General features: G+C 36.6%; 2 protein-coding genes across 2 annotated transcripts; both read left to right on the top strand.

Annotated features, from left to right (window-relative positions):
• The first annotated feature begins 10,532 nt into the window (after nucleotides 1-10,532).
• LOC18010701 lies at nucleotides 10,533-13,184 on the top strand. The gene is made up of 3 exons (XM_006393454.2): nucleotides 10,533-11,112; nucleotides 11,208-11,305; nucleotides 12,343-13,184. The coding sequence occupies exons 1-3, from the start codon at nucleotides 10,571-10,573 to the stop codon at nucleotides 12,990-12,992; spliced, it is 1,290 nt and encodes a 429-aa protein (XP_006393516.1). The 5' UTR covers nucleotides 10,533-10,570; the 3' UTR covers nucleotides 12,993-13,184.
• A 7,366-nt stretch (nucleotides 13,185-20,550) lies between these two features.
• Nucleotides 20,551-22,059, top strand: LOC112083017. Its single transcript, XM_024150737.1, has one exon. It carries the CDS (start codon nucleotides 20,551-20,553, stop codon nucleotides 22,057-22,059), a length of 1,509 nt encoding a protein of 502 aa, XP_024006505.1.
• The last annotated feature ends 1,470 nt before the right edge of the window (nucleotides 22,060-23,529 follow it).

A 23,529-nucleotide genomic window follows, 5' to 3' on the forward strand; every position in this document is an offset into this window, starting at 1 on the left:
GGACTGATTCATTTTAGCTTAAACATGGTCGGAAAACCTGTTGGTTTGATTGTCACCGTCGGGTTTTACCACCAAACCATCAAGATAGAAGAAACAGGCGTTTGTTTATAAAGAACAAATTGGTTCGTCGGAAAACCCACTACATCAACTTTATGGCGGACGGACATTCTCTATCTCGGACGTCTGCCTCGGATAATACCGAGATCCCGTCTTCCTCTGGAGCCTCCCAGGTTCCAAACACGGTGGCTGAGCAGTCTCCACCACCGCCTCCACCACCGGCACCCAAACTCCGCCCTCCGCTTCCGTATGCCTGGTATACGGTGGAGGACCTACTAGCCCTACCAGGACGGGAGGGTCTATGACGTCTGGTCATCAGAAAAGTGGTACCAGGCTCTTATTGGTAAGTGTTTTTTTCTTTATCTTATTATTTTTTGAAATAAATCATTAAATTAATTAACAATATACTATGTTTTTGTTTTATAGGTTTAGCTTGGATAATTGTGTCGGTCATAGCGTTTCCGACACAATTAAAAGCTATTTTTTTGAACCTTACTACAACTGGGGCAAGGTGTCGCAAGAAATTTTCGACACCTGATTCAAATGCTTTGCGGTAAATCTCTTTTTCTCCTTCTTAATTTTAATTATTTAAAATTTATTACATATAAAATTTTTTAACAACTATATTGTTTTATTTTGCAGCAAAGGTGGAATTGGGACATCTCGATCAACAAGAAGGTTCGGACAAAGTTCAGCCTGAAGGCGCAGAAATGCCTTGTCAACACCGTTTCCGACTGGAAGCGGAAGTGGGAGATAGACGGCGACGACGCGAAGCCGAGCCTGAAGTCTACTTACTGCTGGAACGGGTTGAAGGCGTATTGGATGGACCCGCATGCACAAGAAGTTGCTGCTAAGTGTTCGGGCGCTCGAAACCGGGTCGGTCCTGACAGTCGAAAGTTAGTGACCCTGCACACTTCAAGTACCATTTGTTGGAAGACGTCTGATATGATAATTAATTTTAAATTATTTACTTTTATATTTTTATATTATTTTTATATATTTACTAATATTTTAACATTTTTTTGTAGGCGGAGGAGTACGGAGGAGAGCTTCCTCCAATAACGAAACTCTTCGAGGTCACTCACCGGAAGAAGGACAGAACTTTTGTAGATGCTCGGTCAGAGGAGATCTACAATGCAGCTATGACGACGATCGCCGAGCGAGAGACCCAGGTCACACCTGACAATACTATCTAAGTACCTTTGACCGTCTTCGAGCAAGACAAGATCTTCGAAGAGGTATGATTTAAATATTCCTTTTAATTAATTACTATATACTTATCTGTATATATAATATATATATAGTTATGATCTAAAAGTGAAATGTAAGTTTCTCCGAGGAAGAAGGGCCGCAGGATGGGCTCTATTAGAGATTGTCCCGTCGCCTCGTCTTCGGGAAGCCGCACGTACGAGAATCTGGTTCAACTATGACAAGAGCTTGCTATAGCCAATGCTGAGATCACCAGCTTACGGGATGAGCAAGTGGTCCAGAAGCAAGAGATCTCCGAGATTAACGGTCTCTTCGACGTCATAGCGGCAGCGGTTCAGCAATTAGCTGTTGCAATTCGAGAGAGGCAACGCCGGTCACGAATTCTTGGAGGGGGTTCTTCCGTTGGATCTTCTGATCAGCAGATGACCCAGGGTCAGAATTCGGTTCCCGTAGTTCAGACGGGAAACGACGGTACAGCGGCTTTGGGCGACCATGACGGAGAGCCTTTTCGGGACGTCGATCTCAACCTCGATGATTTTGATATCACTTTGTAGATTAATTTTAATTTTTTAAAAAAATTTATTCGATTTTGTGTTTTAATATATTAACTATTTTGGAATTTAATTTTTTAATGGTAAATTTATTTTATTTAATATTAATTTATTAATTTATTAATTTATTTTTAATATTAATTTATTAATTAAAAATCGATTTTTCATTAATATTCTTTTTTATATACGACGTAAAATCTCGTAAAATCGTCGTAAATTTACGTCAATTTTACGTCAGACGTTTTACGACGAAATAATGTCGAAACATTTTACGACGAATTAACGTTGATATTTTATGACGAATTAACGTCGATCTCTAATAATTTTAATTATTCTTGACGAAATTAATTTGTCTCGTAATCGTTATAAATTCGATGTAATATTACATTGAGTTTACGTCGATTTTGTGTTGAAACGACAGTCGTTGTATTTTCGTTGGAAATTATTACGTCAAATTTACGACGAATTCTTTCCGACGAAATTACGATGATTTCTGAGTGTTGGAAATTTTACGTTGGTTTTACAACGATTTTAGTTTTATGAAGCTCGTTTTACGACAATTTACTTTTCGTCGCTAATTCGAGGCAAAGCGGCCATTACATTGATTTTACGTCGGTATATTCTGATGTAAAACGCATTTTTCTTGTAGTGTATATATTACCATTATCTCTCAAAATTTCTCTTAACAGTACTTATAAAGATTAATATATATACACTGTTTAGGATAATTTTTTGTCTTTTTGTGGGCAAGTCTCCTACAAACTAAAACTAAAACATGAATGTCTGGAAAATACGATGGAGGGATATTTTCCGATGGTTTTCCGATGCTCAAATTAGAAAACAGTTCAAGAAAAGACCACAAAGTGGCAAATCAGAGAGATTAGAAAACCAAAAGGAAAGCGGGACAAAAGCTCTTAGGAATGGCTGAGTCTACTCGAGCCTGAGTTTTATGGACTTTTTGAGGTGGAAAAGAGAATAAATGTAGGAGTTTATAAGTGAAAGTACTCCACGGTTTAAGAACCGCCTTGAACTGGAAGTATGACAATGGTCCGGAAAATGAGAGTGTTAAGCCTTGTAAGTTACGAATATCTAGAGAGGTAGCATAAGCTACAAGGTATCGAATAGAGTGAACCCCTTTCTCATTGCAAAAGGCTAAGTATTTATAGAGTTTTTCTTGACCCGGGTTAGTATACCGGATTAGATCTTGGGTGGTTGGCTTCGCGGGTCGGTCTAGGATCTAAATTTTTCTGCTTATGTCACACTTCTGACGGTCTCACCTACTTTCCTTGGCGTCTTTTGCCTGTTGCTAGACCGACCCATGGCACTTCCTTTTCACTCTCAGCATGTGGGTTGGTTTTAGCAGTTCAGACGCGGTATGGTCTTTGCTGAGCCTCTGTCTTTTTTCTGCCTTCCATGAGTGGTCGCTATCACCTGACACATGTAAGCATCGAGCATTAAATGCTGATCTCGTGGGTATACAAAGGTATGAGCAATCGAACCAATTAAACTCATATTCAAATTGTCGAACGGAGAAAAAACTTAAATAGTGTTTCCCGCTTAAGTGGATGTTCATACCTGGTATGGATCCTTTGATACTAGGACCAGGCTGTCAGGATTGTCTTGCCGACTGCTTTTTCTCTCTGGGTACCTGTGCGGATTACTCTTTCTTACGTTTTGATCCCTCTAGATCACTGATGCGGTGTGCAGGGTTTGATCAAGTTTTACCCTAAATCAAAACAATGAAGCCCCAAATACACATCTAATCAATTGTAGTTATTAGGGATCAAATCCACACGGAAAGATGATCTTTTCTGCAAAACTTTTTGAAAGAGATTAAGGAAGTATAGAACCTAATCGATTTTAAAGGGGGTTTTGGTGTCACTAAAAGGTATATCCTAAACTAAACGGGAAAATGAAAAAGTACTTAAGAAATCGATCGAAAAACTAAAGAAACCTAAAGTAAAATAGCTTGTAAAAATCGGTGTAAAGACTTGTAAAAGAGACACTGGGTTATTTGGGAATATCTCTGGGGATGATCGATTCAAGATATGTTAAAAGTAAAGAAAAAGATCCAAGCTAAAACTCTTGGAACTCGAGCACAGATGTATGACTATGTATCATAACTAACTGCCACTTACAACCCTGACTCTGGCCCCGGTAATAGGTGCCCGCAATAGCTTGTACAAGACTCGTCTACATTCACAACTCACCCATAGGAAGCTTTCGTCTCCTATCACAGAATTGCTCTTCTCAAACTAGATCAGGCAGATAATGAAAACTCTCGCAACACTAAGTACGTAAATCAGATTATAGTTCATGAAGCTACTCTCATGCATTAAAAATAAGTTTAGAAGAAAAGATTCTAGGGTACGGCTTAAGAGTTCATGCAATCCCCATCGAACATATTGATCTCCATCGAAAATTCCCTTAAACCCAATAAGTAAACTACTCGGACATAAGTAATGAAAGCAAAAACACTGTAGAAGACAACTTTAAAGAAATTGATATTGAAAAGAAAAAAGGTTCAAGAGATAGATCTTTATCTCCTAAGTATGAAAAACCTCAAAAAATCTGAGGAACTAAGAGATTTAATCTAAAACTCTCTAAGCACATAGTTTAGAGTTTCTTAAACATGCATTTATATGTCTTCAATTAATGCATAGTTCGTCACCACTTAGGGTTTCTTCGAAGACAAGAATCAAATGGGCTTGAAATTGGGTTTCTAGGGTCGTGCATTGGTTCCCCGTGGACAGAAGCTCTCTGGCCGTGGTGAACCAAGTATTGGCTGCGGTCAGGATGGCTGACCAACTGCTTGACTATATTTCTTGATCTGCGCATAAATTTTGATTGAATGGAAAGCTAGCTGATCCATCTTTAAGGTCTCCAAATTTGAGTTGGATTAGATGGTGAGAAGTTCTTTATTTGAGGGTGAACTTCTGACGATTTGACTTTGAGCTGAAAATCTGGTATTCTATCCATTTTGCAAAGCTTTTGTCTAAGTTTCCTGAAAAGAGTTTTGAGACTACAAATACTCGAAAGTCATAATTAAAACACTTTTAAAAAAATAAAAAAAAATAGAAAAACATTTAAAAATGAATCATAAAAGTAGTCAAAATACGGTGTTATCAATCACTGAGCTTAGGTTTAGAACATAAGGAAGGCAACCTCTCCTCCTTCTAACCACTCAGTGCCTAGCCTCTTTGTCCTTGATAGCGTAGCATGCATTATAAGGTACAAGAAACCTAGGAACAGGTGATATTTCGTGCCGGATCTCCTGAATCCGAAGAACTCAAGGCCAAGTGATATATGCTTAGGTCGTATTGGGCCGTAAGTCTAATAAGAAGCCTAATTTGGCATAGGGAAGTCGTATCTGCAAAAAAAATCATATACAATACATGCAAGCACGTGATTCGTCCACGTAAAAATGATTAAATTTATCCATACTATATTTTTCTCATAGTATTCTAATCATAGTCATGTAACATTATTGTAGTTGGATTCTCCTTTTTTCTATTTTTTATATGCTCAAGGCTATAACAATGTAAATATGATATAAGATAGAACAAATTTGATATCTAAAAGAATTTAGATAACTAGATATGATTAAAAAAAAAAAGTAAAGAAGAAAACGAAAAAAAAATATTACATCTGAAAGCTCGCTCCATAGACTTCTCTAAAGAGCTAATAGTTGTAACAAGTTTTACTTTTATGTCAAAGGAATTGGTAATCATGAGACGGGATGATATCAAAGTAAAGAGTGAAAGTATATTAGGAAACCAATATTTTACAAGTAAAAGAATTAAAATCATAAAGTCGCACAAATTAAGTGCCATTCTAAGGAAAACAAAACAAAGATATGAGACTCTAAATGTGATCGGCCGAGATTCTTTTAGGTTCAACTTTTCTGTAGCTGTTTCTTTTCGGATCACAATTTAAAATATGGATGGCACATAAATAAACTCTCAATGATACCATCTAGTTGAATTAATATCAGACTGATTAAGTGAGAGCTACGTACCCCTTAAGTTATAAATTATGTGTTTGTGCTTAAACCTATAGTTTGAAAATGAAATCATCTCAATGAGTTTTTAGGAACATTCTGATTCTAAGTGCTTTAACCTTCTTTTTTTTTTTGCTTTGACCAAAACCACAAACGTGGTGCCTAGCGAGACCCAACTGACCGAATTTGTTTCCGTTTTCTCATGCATGTGAATTGAGTTTTCAAGTGAAGTCACCACTGTAACAATAATCCAAATCTTGTGCCAACCAATTGAACCATTATAACAAAACTACATTATTGAATATTCAAAATTTTAAACTCGAACTATTAATCATTCGTCACATTATTGAACAACAGATTTCAAAGAACTTTCTTCGATAAACAAAACAACGTAACGTGATTTATTTCAAAGAACTGTAGTTTCGTGTACTACAAGAAAACTGTCGGATTTCAACAACAAATACGGTCAGATAATTAAATCATACTATACATATAGGTTTAATTTAATCCATCTACGTACACTGTTTTCATGAAATATGGAGATATGAAAAATAAATTAGACGAGAAATATCCCTTTAAGACATCAAGAAGGCTCAAATCAACTTCTAAGATCTGAAACCATACTATATATTGTAGACGATATAAAACCCACCCCACATTGACAATTTCGTCCAAAATAGTTGCATGTGACAACTTATTTTAACATAAACAGGATTTTTATTTTAATAATACAATCTTTAATACATGGTCCTTAGATGTGAAATTTTGTCTATATATATATATATATATATATATATATATATCTTTTCTTTCACTTCTGAATATATATATATATAGACCAAAAAGGAATAAGATATTTAGACAAAATTTCACATCTAAGGACCATGTCTTAAAGATTGTATTATTAAAATAAAAATCCTGTTTATGTTATATATATGTAACTTTTCTTTCACTTCTGAATATCTTATTCTTGTCCTAGATTTTTCATTATTTTGTATTAATCAATAGGAGAGATTTTATCTGAAAAATGAAAATTTCAATATGTTGCTAAAACGAAATAGCAAGATAAGTACGTATCAACAAAATTTATAATAAAATGTAGCGGGTAATTTTATTGTATGTAGCTTTATTTTACGATAAACAATATATAGATCTCTAAGATAATAGATCGCACGCTTATATAACTTTTTTTTTTAACTGGCCTCGGACGCTTATATAACATAATAGAAGTTTTTTTATTAATGATGTGTGAAGAGTGCGATCTATTGACAATTACTGGCCTCGATCAATGTTACTCGAGTCCTAGGTAAGTGAAGTTACCATCTACGGAGGTGGGTGATAGTATATATGGTTCATTTTCGAAGGAAAGGACTTTGTCTCCGCTGCATGCTGAATTTAACATGCTATTATCGATTATGAAAACTGTTTTGATGCTGGGCGTGACTTCAATGTGTTTTTAATTATCATCAGATCATAGTGAAGTTTATTGAAGAGGAAAGTGGGCTTAGTTGTCCTCCCAAAATTGATGATTTTTTTAATATCTCTGTTCCAATTTTATTTTTGAAAATTTCTTCTATTTCTCGTGTTTTAGCCACCTCTCTTATGAAAGGAGCTTGATCATATGGTTTAGTTCATTTCTATGTAGACTCTTTAGTTCCGAGTTCGATGGTTACGCAGCCAACCTATTTTAATCATCTTAATAATATAAAATGTTTTTGTTGTAAAAAAAAAAAAAGGATCTCACCGTCCATAATGGCTTTAAACCCATTTTGTTCATTCGAAATGAAATTTCACTGTTAACTTTTTTTATTACCATCTAATGCAATTACTTTAAAAATATTACTTATATCATGCAGAACTTTGCTGAAGTGAATCCTTAAATTTTGTTATTCATTTCAACTTTAAATCTAAACTTACAATAAATGGAGCATCTCCATAATAATAACCTCCATGCAAGATCTTCGATCACTTAATTAGCTTAGAAAAATGTTTACCATCAGAACTCTAGAAGCTTTACTTTACCAAAATTATGTATTAATGAATTGCTACCATGCATATATAGTCGTTGTTAGAAAACATTGAAAAGAATTTGTACACAACTTTTTCTCTCCGCTCCGTGAAAGTGGAACGGAGTGGACACATGTGTGAATGCATGTACATAAGTGGGTGGCATGTGTGTGAGTATATTTGCATAATATATTACAAAAATAAAAATATACGAAAAGGTATCTACGGAAGGAGAGTAAATGACAAAATGAATAAAGGTAGGACATGTGAGAAGAGGCCATGTTTTGCGGCAATATCACGAGGGCCACTATACGGCTTTGTAATCTCGATGTTTTTGTGCCGATCTCTTGGCTTCTCTTACTTGAACTCTAGCTTCTAACGGCACCTTCTCCGAGTATCTTACCACTTAGCAGACTTTTCTATCTTTAGTACATTACTATAGAGTTTTAGGCATTAATCATTATCTCCTATAATTCCATTGTATTATTGGCCGGAATAATAAATATAATAGGTTTTCTTTGTTTGCTGTCTACAATCAAACCCAAGTTCTGATACACTCTCTAAAAGAAATTCAGGTTGAGTTTATTGAGCTACTTAATATTTTTATTATTTTCCATTTCATATATCCCATCTTGATCAATGACTATAGTCTAGTTTGGTCTGGTTAGATAACCATTAACTTTTAGTTGCCCAACATAAATGGATTAATCTCAAATCGAACATGGTAGTAAGAATGTTTTGTAAGCATATTTTTGTAAAAATAGTGGAATATTTTAAAATTAGTCTTTATTTCTATATAAATTTCAGTATATGGGGGAGTGAGAACTTATATATGTACATTATAACAGTTCCCTCATATAAAATAATACAATATATGTTCTCCATCTTTTTCTATATGAAGATAAAAATACTCTTGAATCAAGCTAGTTTATCGAATACGTCTACCCTTTTCACTTTAATAAAAGTAACTTTTTTTTGTTAATTAACTTTAGATTCGTTTGCAAATGGCGAATAGTCTCATTAGATATGGATGTGATGAAAATGCTGACCTCCCTACCCAATAAAACTAAAGTAATGTTCCTTATATATGTTGTAAGTATCGACTCTTTCGCTTATTTTACAGTAAAACGGTGTTCGAGTTATAATGTGTTTAGGTTCATTTTTATTCTAAAAAAAAATTTTAATTAATACTCGTATATATCAATGTGAAAGCATATATAAATTCGAGACGGGAGTTTGAAACGAAATAGTTTGAGAACAAAATGGAAATGAAAAAAAAAATCTTATTACACAGTAGAAACTAGATTAATATTCGATAAATTAATAAACATGTTAAATTAATAATTTTTTATGGTCTCGAATTGGGCTGGTTTAAAATATGATACACTTTGATAAATAATAAGATAATAATTTTTACAAAACTTTTATGTGAATATTTGGTCCTACTAATATTATAAATTAATAATTACTATAAACAAAAATCTGATATAAACATATAAGTGAGATAATATACTAAAATATGAGTTTATTAATGTTTTAATTTATTTTAAATGAAAGTTTTCTTAGAACTCATTTTTAATTTTACAAATATTCTTTTTAAAAATTATAATATTTTTAAAACATTTCTTTTAAAATTAATAAATAATAAATAATATTTTTTTGAAATCTATAAATTAATAACTCTATAAATTAATAAAATATCAAAGTTCCAACATTATTAATTTATAGAGTTTTAACTGTAGTCATATTTAAAATGAGAATAAATAGGATGCACGACAAATACTTTGATATGTTCCATTTTGGGAAATGATGATATTTAAAATAAATATTCATTTGCTTACAGTTTAATTAACTACTTGAATATTTGCATTTTGTTCTGGTTTAATTACATTTAAGTTATATATAATATAATATTTAAGTATATGCTTGTATTCCGTGAAACAATGAATTTGTTTGTTCCGTTCCATTCCTAACATGATTCCAAGAAAGACTATATAGGGTTTGGTCTATGGATTTTCTTGTTGTAATTCTCAAAATTGCCATAAACCCCCTTTTCAGCCTATTTTGTGTTATTTTTAGAACTTATCTAGAATATATCATTAATATACCACGAACGTTTCTAATATGATGGTATATTATAAACTAAAACTCTTTTCTATGATATTTAGATAAGAGTATTACACTTATCTTAGCATGAGTCCTAAAAACATGGAAAAAGGAAAAGACAAACAGAGCGGTGGCCAACTCCACTACTACATTTGCTAATGCCTTATGATACGATTTCTATATATTCAAGAATCCTATATGTTTGTAGTTCATGTCACCTAATCCAATTAAAATAAACTAATGGGATTTGTTTCTTCTATAACAAGAGTATATTTGCCACTACACCAAAATCTAAATCTGGATCTGTGTCAACGTTTTGTATGGTTGGATGCAAGTAGAATCATCAAATACATTAGTGCTTCTGAATATTAAATAGAGTTGGTATAAATGTAACCAAAATTCTATACACACACACATATCTATATATATATAAATGTATGGATCAGTTATATGTAACAGGTTGTTCCCACTGGATCACTTTGTCTTCTTGGATCCCTTCCCACCAAAAACACAAGCATATAAAACAACAAAGATGCACTATTCTCTCAATCTACTCTCTCTCTCCTTATATAGTAGATTCTATATATTATCGACAGTATAATCTAACTTTCACTGTCTTTCGATTTCATTCTCTCTTTTAATGGCTCCTCCTTTACCTTTCTTACCAGACCAAACCAAGCAAACGCGTTTATCTTCAGACCAAAAGAAGAAGAACAGAAACAAGAAAACGCCCCCGCCGCCTCAGACGCTAATGCAAACGCAAAGGCAAAAGGTGAAGCAGAAGCAGAAGACAGTATTATCATCATCATCATCATCATCATCTTCGTCGTTCTCGTCATGGAGCCAGATAAAGAACCTTTTGAGCTGCAAGCAAATCGAAGGTCCACGAGTGCACGACCCATCAAAGGTTACGTCATCATCTTGTGGCTCCTCTCTATGTAAGTTCAGTGATGTTATTTACGGTAATGCACGTGTGATTCACCGCTCCGATCACTCGCCTGAGAGTAGCAACCTAGGTCAAGATGCCGGGTTGTTGACCCGAAAACCCGTCACCCGTGGATCTTTTTCTTCTGTTAGATCCAACGGTTGTGGAGCTTACACGTCATATTCATCTTCTAAAGCGATGCACTTTAGAAAACTCTCCGGTTGCTATGAGTGCCACATGATTGTTGATCCCAGCAGGTTCAAATCTTTTTTTATATGAATTACAATTAATAAGATTAGTTAATTGATGAGTATGTAATTAATGATCTGTTTGTATGTAATTAATGATGTAGGTATCCAATATCACCAAGAATATTTGCATGTCCACAATGTGGGGAGGTATTTCCTAAGCTTGAAACCTTGGAGAATCATCAAGCAGTTCGTCACGCCGGTAAGTTTTTCTTTTAATTTATCATTTTTCAATACGAGAATTAAAATAAACAAAATTTGCGTTGGTATAAAACAGTATAATTAGCTCAACTAAAAAAGTACCAAGAACAAAGTTTAGAAGTTACAAAATCGAGTAACATACTAACATCTGAAGGAACTACATAACATATCTTGAAGTTGATTTCAAGTGATATACGATCCTTAATTAAAAATTTCTTACTCATACAAAATAATAAAAAAAACTCATTTTGTACCATTTATAGGAGCTTAAAAACTGTCGAAATATCTAAAATACGCGGGCACACATAACCATTAATATATATATGGATCAGAAAAAGTTCAGCTTAACTCAAATTTTTGTTTATGTTTTCGGTCAGAAAAACAAATTAATTAATTTTGATTCTTTGGATTTATCAATTAATTAGTTTTAAAAGTATTAAAATAATAGTTTGGTCTGTCTTTTATTATTTTTCTTTTCTCGTAACTGGGGCCATAAATCTGGCATGTCATGTCGTTGTTTTTGGATATGCATGTACAGCAGCTAGCATAAGATTAGAATATTTTATGTCGTAATCACATATTAGGCGACAAACAACATAATTTTACATCATTAATCTACCATCCCTATTTTACATCTAACAACAAATATCATCATAAACCAAAAAAAATAATCCAGTTTTATTCACATTAAAAAATAATACAAAAATATGTACACGTCATTGTGGTTTAGATAATATGAATATAAGCTTTCAGGCTTGTAGACTTTTACTAGGTAGATACTTTTATCACATATATAGAATTTTATATTGGCCCATGTTATATTACATATAAAAACGTTTTGTAATGGTTTTGTATACAAGTATTTTGTAATTATCAACAAATCTTGGATCCTATCTATTCGAGCTAGATTTAAGGATCCATCTCTATTAATCTTGGATTCCTTCTACTTGTGGTAGATTTAAGGATACATCCATTTCTATATCGACAAACAAAATTGTAAAGATATTTTTGTAATGTTGTTAAATATTTTGATAACAGTGTCCGAGCTGGGGCCAGAGGATTCAGGGAGAAACATAGTGGATATCATCTTCAAATCTAGCTGGTTAAGAAAAGACAGTCCCATCTACAAGATCGAACGGATATTAAAAGTCCACAACACCCAACGCACGATCCAACGGTTTGAAGATTGTCGCGACGCAGTCAAGTCCCATGCACATGCATCCACCAGAAAAGAGCCTCGATCAGCTGCCGACGGCAACGAGCTCCTCCGGTTTCACTGCACCACCGTTTCTTGCTCCCTTGGCTCTCGCGGTTCGACTTCTCTCTGCTCCAACGTCCCTGGCTGCCGGGTTTGCACCATTATCCGCCACGGCTTCCACGCCAAAACGCTGCGTTTAGGAGGTGGAACCAATGAGATCAAGGGCGTGAGGACCACGGCGAGTAGCGGAAGAGCCCACGATGCATTGAGGTGCTTTGACCAGCGGAGAGCGATGCTTGTTTGCCGTGTGATCGCCGGGAGAGTGAGGCGCGTGCAGAGCGACGCGCCGGAAGATGAGATTGGTTCTGGCTCGTATGATTCTGTGGCGGGCGTTGCTGGGGTTTACACAAACCTGGACGACTTGGTTGTGTTTAACCCCAAGGCCATACTTCCTTGCTTTGTAGTTATCTACAAAGTTTCCGAGCCTTAACAAAAAAAAAAAATTGAACTTTTCAAGATTTGGATTTGTAAGTTATTTAGTGAAATGTGTGAGGCAGTGGTTGTAATATTTAGGAACAAGAATTAGCATATTATTGTGTACAATTAGTTTGGTGTGGCCTAGTCGAGAGTAAATGACTAGTACTGTCTCCTTTCTTTCATTCTATGAATTCGATTTAACGTACGTTGGTGGTCATTAAAAATGTAACAATTACCTTTTTACGGTAACGATAAAAATTATGGACCTTTAAATCCATACTAATCCCTGAACTACTAACTACTTAGTAGAAAAATGAATTCTCTTGTCACTTAAAATGACTACAATGACGAAAACGAAATTCAAAATAATGATGAAATGTGACTCGTTTCCACATGACAAGTCCTCAAGCACTTGAACAACACTGTTTTACCACGACATTTTGGTTGATAATTAACTTTTTTCAATTTAATTTTTGTTTTTTTTTGTTTCTGGATTAAAAATATCATGCCTGATTAAGTTCTAATGCTGAAGTCGACAAAATAATAAACGGTGGTTTTATGTTTGCTATAGAAAGAGCAAAGTTGCAGAAAGAAGGGAAATGTGTATAACAAAAAGGTACGTAGAATGAGAGGAGTGGTGCTTGCAGGTTGGTTTTATATTGTAGGTGCCTAACTAAATTTCTTTATAGTGTGCAACATTGGACTCCGAACTTAATATACGCTAATGAGAGGAGTGGTGCTTGCAGGTTGGTTTTATAATGTAGGTGGCTAACTAAATTTCTTTATAGTGTGCAACATTGGAATCCAATTAAATCAAACTAATAACCTTTTAACTATCTTTATTGATTCACTTTAGAAGTTTTGTATGTAAAAGTAAATATTTTCATTTATGGAATAGTCTTGTGTGCTATTGTGTTAAGTTACATGAACTAAATATCTTAAAGATATTACAATATTGAGAAATTACTGAATACGTATGTGACGATCTTAATTACTTAACTATAATTCAGATCATGACATGACTAATAACGAATGAAGTTGTTTACGTTATTAATTAAGCATTTTGAAGTTTTTTACGTTTTTTACTGAATACGTAAGTTTTTAACGTTATTAATATAGATCATAATGATATGACGTTAACGTAAGGAGATTACATTCGCTCCCTAGTTTTTTCCTTATTTTCTTGATGTTGGTATCACACAAAAAGGAGGAAATGACTTGTTAAGCGTATGACATTCGATGTATTTAAGACAATACACTCCACAGTCACCAGTTTGTTTGTTTTGAGGAACTTGATCTCCTTGGACCCCAGATAAGTGTAGGGAACATTTGGGTGCGAGTATCTTTCTTCTAGAGGAGCTAGTGTGTATCACGTAAGGTATGATTTCACATATAAGTTTCACCGCAGTTTCAGTGATCTCTTCATCGTTAGCATAAGAAATAATGCTGTCTCAAAGAACGATGTGCCTCGATCGAATTGAAATCCACATAGCTATCCAATGATATTCTTTTAGATGCATGGAGGAGTAGATATCATTCACATTGAGACCCCATATTTTGTTTGATTTGCATAAATCTGGTATATCTCCTATACGGTAAGAATAGGCTCCAAGAGGAAATGCTATGTGCAAACCTTGTACATTCCTTGACTCGATAATTTCTTCTTTAATAGCTTCTTGTCCAAATGGATTCTTTTGGATAAATTCTTGAACATTCTCAGTTTCTACTAGCTTCTCCAAATACAGCTTCAGATCACCACTATCACCTATTATTAACATCAAAGTACCAAAATATATAATGATGTATATAACTATTAATCAAACATATAAGAGAGAAATACTGATAACATCTTTTTTTTTTTACCTAACGATGTATCTTTCTCATTGTGATAATTGTATGTGTCAGGGAATATTGCTGTATGTGGCTGTAAAATCAGATACACATACAATTATCACAACGAAACTACATTATTTTAAGGGAATATTTAATTTTTTGTGATAATTGTATGTATAAAAGAATTATCTGAGCCACATACAGCAATATTCTCTGACACATACGATTACCACAACGAGAAAGATACATCGTTAGGTAAAATAAAAAAATGTTAACAGTAATTTTTTCTTGTATGTTTGATTAATAGTTATATACATCATTATACGTTTTGGTACTTTGATGTTAATAACAGGTGATGGTGGTGATCTGAGGCTGTAGTTGGAGAAGCTAGTAAAAGCTGAGAATGTTCAAGAATTTATCCAAAATAATCCATTTGGACAAAAAGCTATTAAAGAAGGAAGTAAAAATTGGGATTTCTAACGTGAAATTATTATTAAGATTGGTACTAATTACTAAAGCACGTCGACGCAAAGACATAAGAGGCAAAATGGTTCCTAATTTCTTGCTTGTAATATTCCTACTTTTAGTATTTCTCAGAAAGCAATCCATAAGAAAATGCGCTTCCTAAACCTGTGGTGGAGTTAGTTATGTTTGCATTACTTTTTCTTCAAATTTTGAAAAATTCAGGAAGCTATTTGGGAAATATAAACACAAAGATTTTCAAAATTTTCTGCAAAAAAATTTGGTCATATGTTGTTCGTACTACTTTTTTAAATAGGTACATGTTTTGAAGAATCATTCCCGGATCAGGTCAAGGACAAAGATGAGCTCAATGTAGGGAAAACAACACTGGAACCAGAATTTGTAGTTTGTAAAACAAAACCTCCAAATGTAGATTTCGATAAAGTGAGGAGAGCAAAGCACGATGTAAGGGAGAAAGCAGCAGCGCTCATTGTGAAATCAAGGTCTGAGCAGATTAACCACGAAGCAGGCGAAAAGGGTACCCATGTTGTAGAGAAGGTAATTCATATGAACCTGACTACACGCAGCAATGGGTACGATCCTTTTAAACCTTTCGACAAGGAAAAGGCCAAAGTAATGATTGAATGGTTGAAAAATTGCCCGTAAGTCTCACTGCTCTAAGTTTTTTTATTGTATGTGTGTGTTCCTACCTTTTTGATCTCAGACGAATAACTTGACTTGCAGAGAGTACAAGAAAAGGAACAAAGTCAAAGTAAACTCATCAACATATTGGTATCACGCACAGCGGAATCCAACCAGATTTCTTCATGAGACGGTGAGATTTCCAGGAGAAGCCTGAGCATGAAATCTGATCTCTAAGTCTCACTGTGAAGTTTAATAGTTGGTGAAAAAACTTGTTGAGACTTCAAGATCACACTTCACATTCAGATTTTCAAAACTCAGACTTCTTTTTTTTAACTAGCAGTAAGTTTAGGATTCTTTTTTCCACCTTCTAAGACATTGTTTTCTAAATGCAGCACATTGATGTTGGGATTAATCTATTGAGATATCGGTACGAAAACCATCCAGAGTGGTTTAGAAGCGAGAGGCTTTGCTTTCTTGATACTAGTTTCAACACAGTATGCGTGTTCTTACTACAAGACATTTGTTGAGTCAGGGAATGCAGAAGGTTTACACAGAGCATTAGCCCACTTAGTTCTTTGGGACAGCATTATTTCTTTTGTAACGATGACGGTGAAACATATATGTGAAATCATACCTTATGTGTTACACACACTAGCTCCTCTGGAAGAAATATACTTGTACCCAAATGTTCCTACACTTATCTGTGGGTCCCAGGAGATTAAGTTCCTCAAAACAAACAAATTGGTGACTGTGAATTGTTTTGTCTTAAGTAATTCGAGTGTCATGCGCTTAACAAGTTATTTCCTCTTTATTTGTGTGATACCAACATCAAGAAATAAGAGAAAAACTAGGGAGTAACTATACTCTCCTTACGTTAATTAATCTGCTTAATAATAAAGTTTTTAACGTTATAACATCAAGAGTTTTGAAATATAACAAAAGATTTTGAAGTTTTTTACGTTATAACTTATATTCTTGGAAGAATCTCAAACTCTGTCTAACCACAATAATCCAGCATATGTGATCATCGTTTGACGCAGTTTCTTTAGTCTCAAACAAGTGATCAATTAGACCTCTATTACATAGAAATAGCATTTATACTTAAAACAAGGGTAGCACAACACAAAAACAAAATTTAACAGTTTCAGTAACATACCTACTGGTCAAACTTAAGTTAGCATATGTTTAAAATTGTTTTTCAAAAATCTACCTTTAACTCACAAAAATGTTTTACAAACCCCAAAAACTCTAGAAGAACACCAAACAACATCGGAGAACGAGTTAAGAATGCACTTAGCATTTAAAATGAAGGGGGGGGGGGGTGTTGGAAAATACCTGAGTTTATCCGAGCACTTTGGCCGAAAAAATAAAGACCTATTCAGCTCAATTATAGACAGAATAAGGCAGAGATCAGTATCTTGGGCTTCAAAATTACTCTCCAGCGCTGGGAAAATGGTTCTCCTTAAAGCTGTACTTTCATTAATGCCTACATATTCAATGTCCTGCTTCAAACTCCCTGTAAACCTATGCAAAAGAATACAGTTAGTTCTTAGCAGATTCTGGTGGGGGTGCTAATCCAGAAGAAAAGAAAATATGCTGGGTGGCTTGGCACAAACTTACAAAAGAAAAGAATGAAGGAGGACTGAGGTTTAGAGATGTACAACAGTTCAACGATGCTCTACTAGCAAAGCTAAGTTGGCGCCTATTGACTAAACCAGAGTGTCTTTTGAGCAGAGTCTTAAAAGGCAAATATTTTCCATCATCCAACCTGTTAGAAGCACAAATCACTGAATCAATTTCGCATGGATGGCGTGAAATTTTAGTGGAAAGATATCTCCTAAAGAAAAACATTGGAAAAGCCATTGGAGATAGAAAACCAACTAGCATGTGGGAGGACAACTGGATATCAACTAGAAAAATATGCAAACTTATTGGCCCTGCTCTAGAGAATGTCTACAAGATGAAAGTGGCTGACCTGTTTGTGAGCAACACAAGGGAATGGAATGTTGATCTGATAAGCGAAATCTTATCAGAGTATGAAACGGAGATCTTGTGCACCAGACCAAGCTCATATGATGCCCCTAACAAGCATATCTGGATACCACAAGCATCAGGAGAATACACAACAAAAACTGGATATTACACAGCTAATTCTACCTATTCCTAAGACGGATCAACTCCTATTTTAACCAGAGACTTCAATTGGAAAACCGAGATATGGGAGTTTTTCAGAAAAGATAAAGCTTTTTCTTTGGAAAACAATGCAAGGAGCATTACCAGTCGGCAAAAACCTTGTCACTAGGAGAATAATCCCACATTCGAGCTGCATTCGATGCAGTGAACCCAAACAGCAAAACACATATTTTTCCTTTGCGCGTACGCTCAAGAGGTCTGGGACTTGATACCAGCGAAAATGAGAATAGACACATCCCTTGTCCCTAATATCAAAGCAAGAATTATGAGTCTCAAAGGGATAACATGCCTCCCACCAATAAGAGTGGGATCTGGCCCCATATATCTGTGGATCCTCTGTGATGTGATCTTCCCAAAGATCGGCACTCAGAAGTTGGTAAAGAGGATAAGCTTGTCTCAAAGAAATGGTGAAGTCTCAATGAATAATAAGTGGAGTGAATGGTCGCAAAGAAGCTTCAGAAGGCTCCTGATATACCAGTGTGATCCCTTGGATATGACACAAAAAGACGGATATGTGGAACAAAGGCGCCACAAACGGGGATAAAAAACCATTTGATAAGCCAACCACGGATATTACACCACATGATCTGATCAATTGATATTACACACCATGATCAAAAAGAGAATGAGAATCACTCTCAAAGGTTCCAAAAATATTGATTAAAACTTATTTCTCTCAAGTGAGATTACATGAGTTTAAATAGAAAAGAGAAACTTGAAAATAAAGCTAAACAAATAAAAGCTACCTTACATGCACTCAACTTAGCAAAATGAGAATTAAATACAACCAATGCATCTAGAGAAAGATAAATGCTTCTAAATTTTCGTCACTTCTTTTGAGCCATAAATTTAAATAATTTGTTTTGGGCCTAAAACTCTTCATGTCGACCCATTTAGGAAAATGGAGTGTATCTTTGTGATCCATTGTCTGTTCTTGGGCTTGTTAGAACCACATGAGATCCATTAAGCTTCTCCAAGTGGTTTCTTGTCGAGATCTCTTCTGAGTTGGACTGTGCGACTTGATCTTTGGCATGGACGCATAATCGGGTCTGAACCAAATCAACTGGTTTGTAAAATCCATATCTCCCAATTCTGAATCGGTTTTGATGTGAATCCAATTCGACGTGGTTCTGGGATTGATGAGGTCATCGAGCACTCTAATGAGGATCCCAATATCCCAACACTTCAAACAGGTCCCAGGACTTGGTCTAGAACCAGGAGCCTGCGTGAAAAGATCAACTTAGCCGTATCTAACTTCATACAAACACCCGAGGAGGAGCAAGTAGAGGACACTGCTCAAACTCAACCGAACCAGCCACGGTCTAGCAAGAAAACAGGTATGAAATCTCTCTTGACAGGACAAGGAGTCGAGACCATCAAAAAGCCCGAGGAGACCATCACCCAAGAGTCCAAGACAAGCAACACCAAACACTTAGCCGATAACGATCAACCGGAGCTTGCACAAGAGACGCTAGCTGAGGAAGAGGCTGCCAAGGAAAGGATTCTCGCACTTGAAACAAGCATCATCACACTACCAAGGCCGCAGAAGACCACCTGAAGATCGCCCCAACACACGTCAAGAACAGCTCACTTCTCCCATGGCCTCTTTTGCGTGCACAACATGTAAACTTTATTTATGAGTTTTGTGCAGGAACAGAAGACCAGCTCAGTGGTGACTAAGAGCCACGATAGCCCAGAGACACCAGAGATCAAGTCTCGGTCAAGACTCAAGAGTTTATTTTCTTTTTAATTTATTTAAGTATAACTTTTCTTATTTGTGTCCAAATGAGACAACTCGCTGTTTACTTGTTTCTTTGCCGTTTTTCTTTTGTTTCTTTTGCAAGTCATGTGGTTTTTGAGTCTTTTCTTTTCATTTGAGCAGCCAGGGGAGCTTGGGAGGCCCGGTGAAACCCACCTCAACCAGAAGAGGAGATGCCCATCTGGGAAGATGATATACCTCCCGATCCATTGCAACATCAACAACAACCAGCTCGTGACCCTTTGCGAGACAAAACGCAAGACTAGACGAGGCAAGAGAAGGTAATTATGATGTTAAGCTAACTCCCCCAACTTTTGCTGGCAAAGCAGATCCCGGCGTGTACTTAGACTGGGAGAGAAGGCTTGAATATATCTTTGAGTGTTACAGTTACTCTGACCGTAAGAAGGTGGCGCTTGCTGGAGCCCAACTCACAGATAATGCCTTAGCATGGTGGGACAGGAACGTGGCAGACCGGAGGAGGAACCACTTTGCACCGGTCACAACATGGCGAGACATGAAGTTCCTGCTGCAATCAAGGTATGTGCCTGATCATTATCACTGAGACTTACAAAAACGTTTTCAAAAATTGTCGCAGGGAACTAGGTCAGTGCATGAATATTTTGAGGAGTTTGAGAAGATGGTGAACCTGTTGGAGCTCTAGGAGACTGAGGAGGCTTTGATGGCCCAGTTTATAGATAGCTTACAAGAGATTATAGCTCGTAAAGTGGAGCGAGCTCAATATAGTGGGATGCATGACCTGTTGCACTTGTCAGAGCAAGTGGAGCAGCAGATCAAGCACAAAACCGCCTTGTCAAACAGAAACCGTGCTCCTCAGACCTGGAACGCTAGTAGCTCCAAACCGGTGGACAAAGGAAAGGTTATAGAAATCGATTCACGCTACAAAGGCAAAGCCACCAAAACAGCTAAGACTTCACGTGTGGAGCAAGGTAAGTTCTCTAGTGCGCCTAGAACTCGTGAAATCATATGTTTTAAGTGTCAGGGGAGAGGTCACATGGCTAGAGAGTGCCCAAACCAACGTGTAATGGTGTTGCTACCCGGTGGAGACTATGAGTCTCAAGATGAGCTCGATGATGAGCCAGATGATCTCGGAGAAGAAGTAGAGTACCCTGACACGGGAGATCTATTGGTGACTCGACGTGTGCTCAGTGTCCTTGTCAACCAGGAGGAGAAGCTCCAACGTGAAAATTTGTTTCACACTCGTTGCACCATCCGAGACAAGGTATGTAACTTAGTCATTGATGGAGGATCTTGTGATAATGTTGCTAGCAAGGTTATGGTGGACAGGTTGAGACTAGAAACCGTTAAACACCCTCGACCATACAAACTAAAATGGCTCAATGACACGACCGAGCTGAAAGTTACCAATCAAGTCACCGTTCCCTTCAGTGTAGGCAAATACCGAGATCAAGTCTTGTCTGATGTAGTGCCGATGCAGGCTGGACATATTTTTCTAGAGAGACCTTGGCAATATGATCGAGCCACATTGCACAATGGACGTACTAACTTCTATTCAGTCACTCACAAAGACCACAAGTATAAGTTGGCTCCACTTACACCCTCCGAGGTACATGAAGTACAAGCTAGAATGAGCAAGGAGCAGCAGGTAAGTAAAACTAACTTATATCTCACTTTTGGCGCCGTTTCAAAAACTTTAAGTGCCAAAGGCACTGTGCTACTAATGGTCTACAAAGAATGTTTGAGCGCAGAAAATAAGGAGTTAGATATACCCCCGGAGATTCAAGCTCTCATTGAACGATTCAAGGATGTTTTCCCTGATGAAATACCAGCCGGCCTGCCTCCCATTCGAGGAATTGAGCATCAAATAGACCTCATCTCAGGTGCAGCATTGCCCAACAAGCCAGCTTACAGAATGAATCCCGAGGAAAGCAAAGAACTTGAGAGGCAAGTAAGAGATTTGATGGACAAGGGCTATGTGCGAGAGAGCCTCAGCCCGTGTGCGGTCCCTGTGTTGTTAGTGCCTAAGAAAGTTGGCACTTGGAGGATGTGCGTTGACTGTAGGGCTGTTAACAACATCACCATCAAGTACAGACACCCTATACCTCGTCTTGACGACATGCTTGATGAACTAAGTGGTGAAACAATCTTCTCAAAGGTGGATCTTAAGATTGGGTACCACCAGGTGCGAATGCGTGAAGGAGATAAGTGAAAAACCGCTTTCAAGACTAAACAAGGTCTTTATGAATGGTTGGTGATGCCATTCGGACTGACAAACGCTCCCAGCACCTTCATGCGCCTAATGAACCAGGTTCTAAGGTCTTTCATTGGTAAATTTGTTGTAGTGTACTTTGATGATATTCTCATTTACAGCAAGAGTTTACCTGATCATCTTATGCACTTAGAACTAGTTCTTAAAACGCTTCGAAAGGAAGAGCTCTATGCCAACCTTAAGAAGTGCTCATTTTGTACTAACAAGCTTGTATTTTTAGGTTTTGTTGTTAGTGAATGTGGCTTACAATTGGATTAGGAGAAGATCAAAGCTATACAAGAATGGCCGACCCCTTCCACCATCAGCCAAGTTCGGAGTTTTCATGGCCTAGCAAGTTGTTACCGCCGGTTTGTGCGAGATTTCAGCACAATAACTACCCCACTCACGGCTGTTATCAAAAAGAACACACCATTCACTTGATGAGCCGCACAAGAAACAGATTTTAACTCCCTTAAAACTCGTTTAACTCAAGCATCTGTCTTAGCTTTACCTGATTTTGATGTAACGTTTGAAGTTGAATGTGATGCTTCAGGACTAGGGATTGGAGTCGTGTTACATCAAAGGCAGAGGCCAGTGGCATATTTCAGTGAGAAGCTAAGCGGGGCCACTCTAAATTATCCCACATATGACAAGGAGCTGTACGCGCTTGTAAGAGCATTGGAGACTTGGCAACATTATCTCCTCTCCAAAGAGTTTGTGATACACACGGACCATGAAACCCTTAAGCACCTGAGAGGTCAAAAAACTCTTAAGAGAAGACACGCCAAGTGGATGGAAGATGGAAGATGCATTGTCTTGGCGACATGCATTGATCTCCACCATGGAGGCCAAAGTCTTGGGATTCGAACACGTCAAAGGGTTATACGAAGAGGATCTTGACTTCTCTGAGAGCTACAAGTCAAGTGGAAAAGGAGCCTTTGGAGCTTATTACCTGCACGATGGGTTTTTGTTTAAAGACAAGAGGATGTGCATTCCATAAGGGTCTATACAAGATCTACTAATAAGAGAAGCTCATTGTGGTGGCCTAATGGGTCATTTCGGCATGAACAAGACCTTAGCCGTTCTGGTGGACCATTTCTTATGGCCATATATGAAGAAAGATGTGGAGAAATTTTGTTCAAAATGCATCACTTGCCGCAAGGCTAAGTCCAGGTCACATCCCCATGGCTTATACATTCCTTTACCTATCCCTAATGCTCCTTGGGTGGATATTTCCATGGATTTTATACTAGGTTTACCCAAGATGAGGCACAAGGATTCTATATTTGTAGTGGTGGACCTATTCTATAAGTTGACACACTTCATACCTTGTGCCAAAGTGAATGATGCCACGCAGACAGCTGACCTATTCTTTAAAGAAGTGGTGCGTCTACACGGGGTCCCTAGGAGATAGAGACACCAAATTCTTGA

The sequence above is a fragment of the Eutrema salsugineum genome, unplaced genomic scaffold (genome assembly GCF_000478725.1).
Source record: "Eutrema salsugineum unplaced genomic scaffold, Eutsalg1_0 scaffold_7, whole genome shotgun sequence".
NCBI classification, from domain to species: domain Eukaryota; kingdom Viridiplantae; phylum Streptophyta; class Magnoliopsida; order Brassicales; family Brassicaceae; genus Eutrema; species Eutrema salsugineum.

Coding starts and splice junctions, on each gene's coding strand:
- LOC18010701 (XM_006393454.2), top strand. CDS start 10,571: ATGGCTCCTCCTTTACCTTTCTTACCAGACCAAACCAAGCAAACGCGT. Junction 11,113..11,207: donor ATGATTGTTGATCCCAGCAG/GTTCAAATCTTT, acceptor TTAATGATGTAG/GTATCCAATATCACCAAGAA. Junction 11,306..12,342: donor TCAAGCAGTTCGTCACGCCG/GTAAGTTTTTCT, acceptor TTTTGATAACAG/TGTCCGAGCTGGGGCCAGAG.
- LOC112083017 (XM_024150737.1), top strand. CDS start 20,551: ATGGCCCAGTTTATAGATAGCTTACAAGAGATTATAGCTCGTAAAGTG.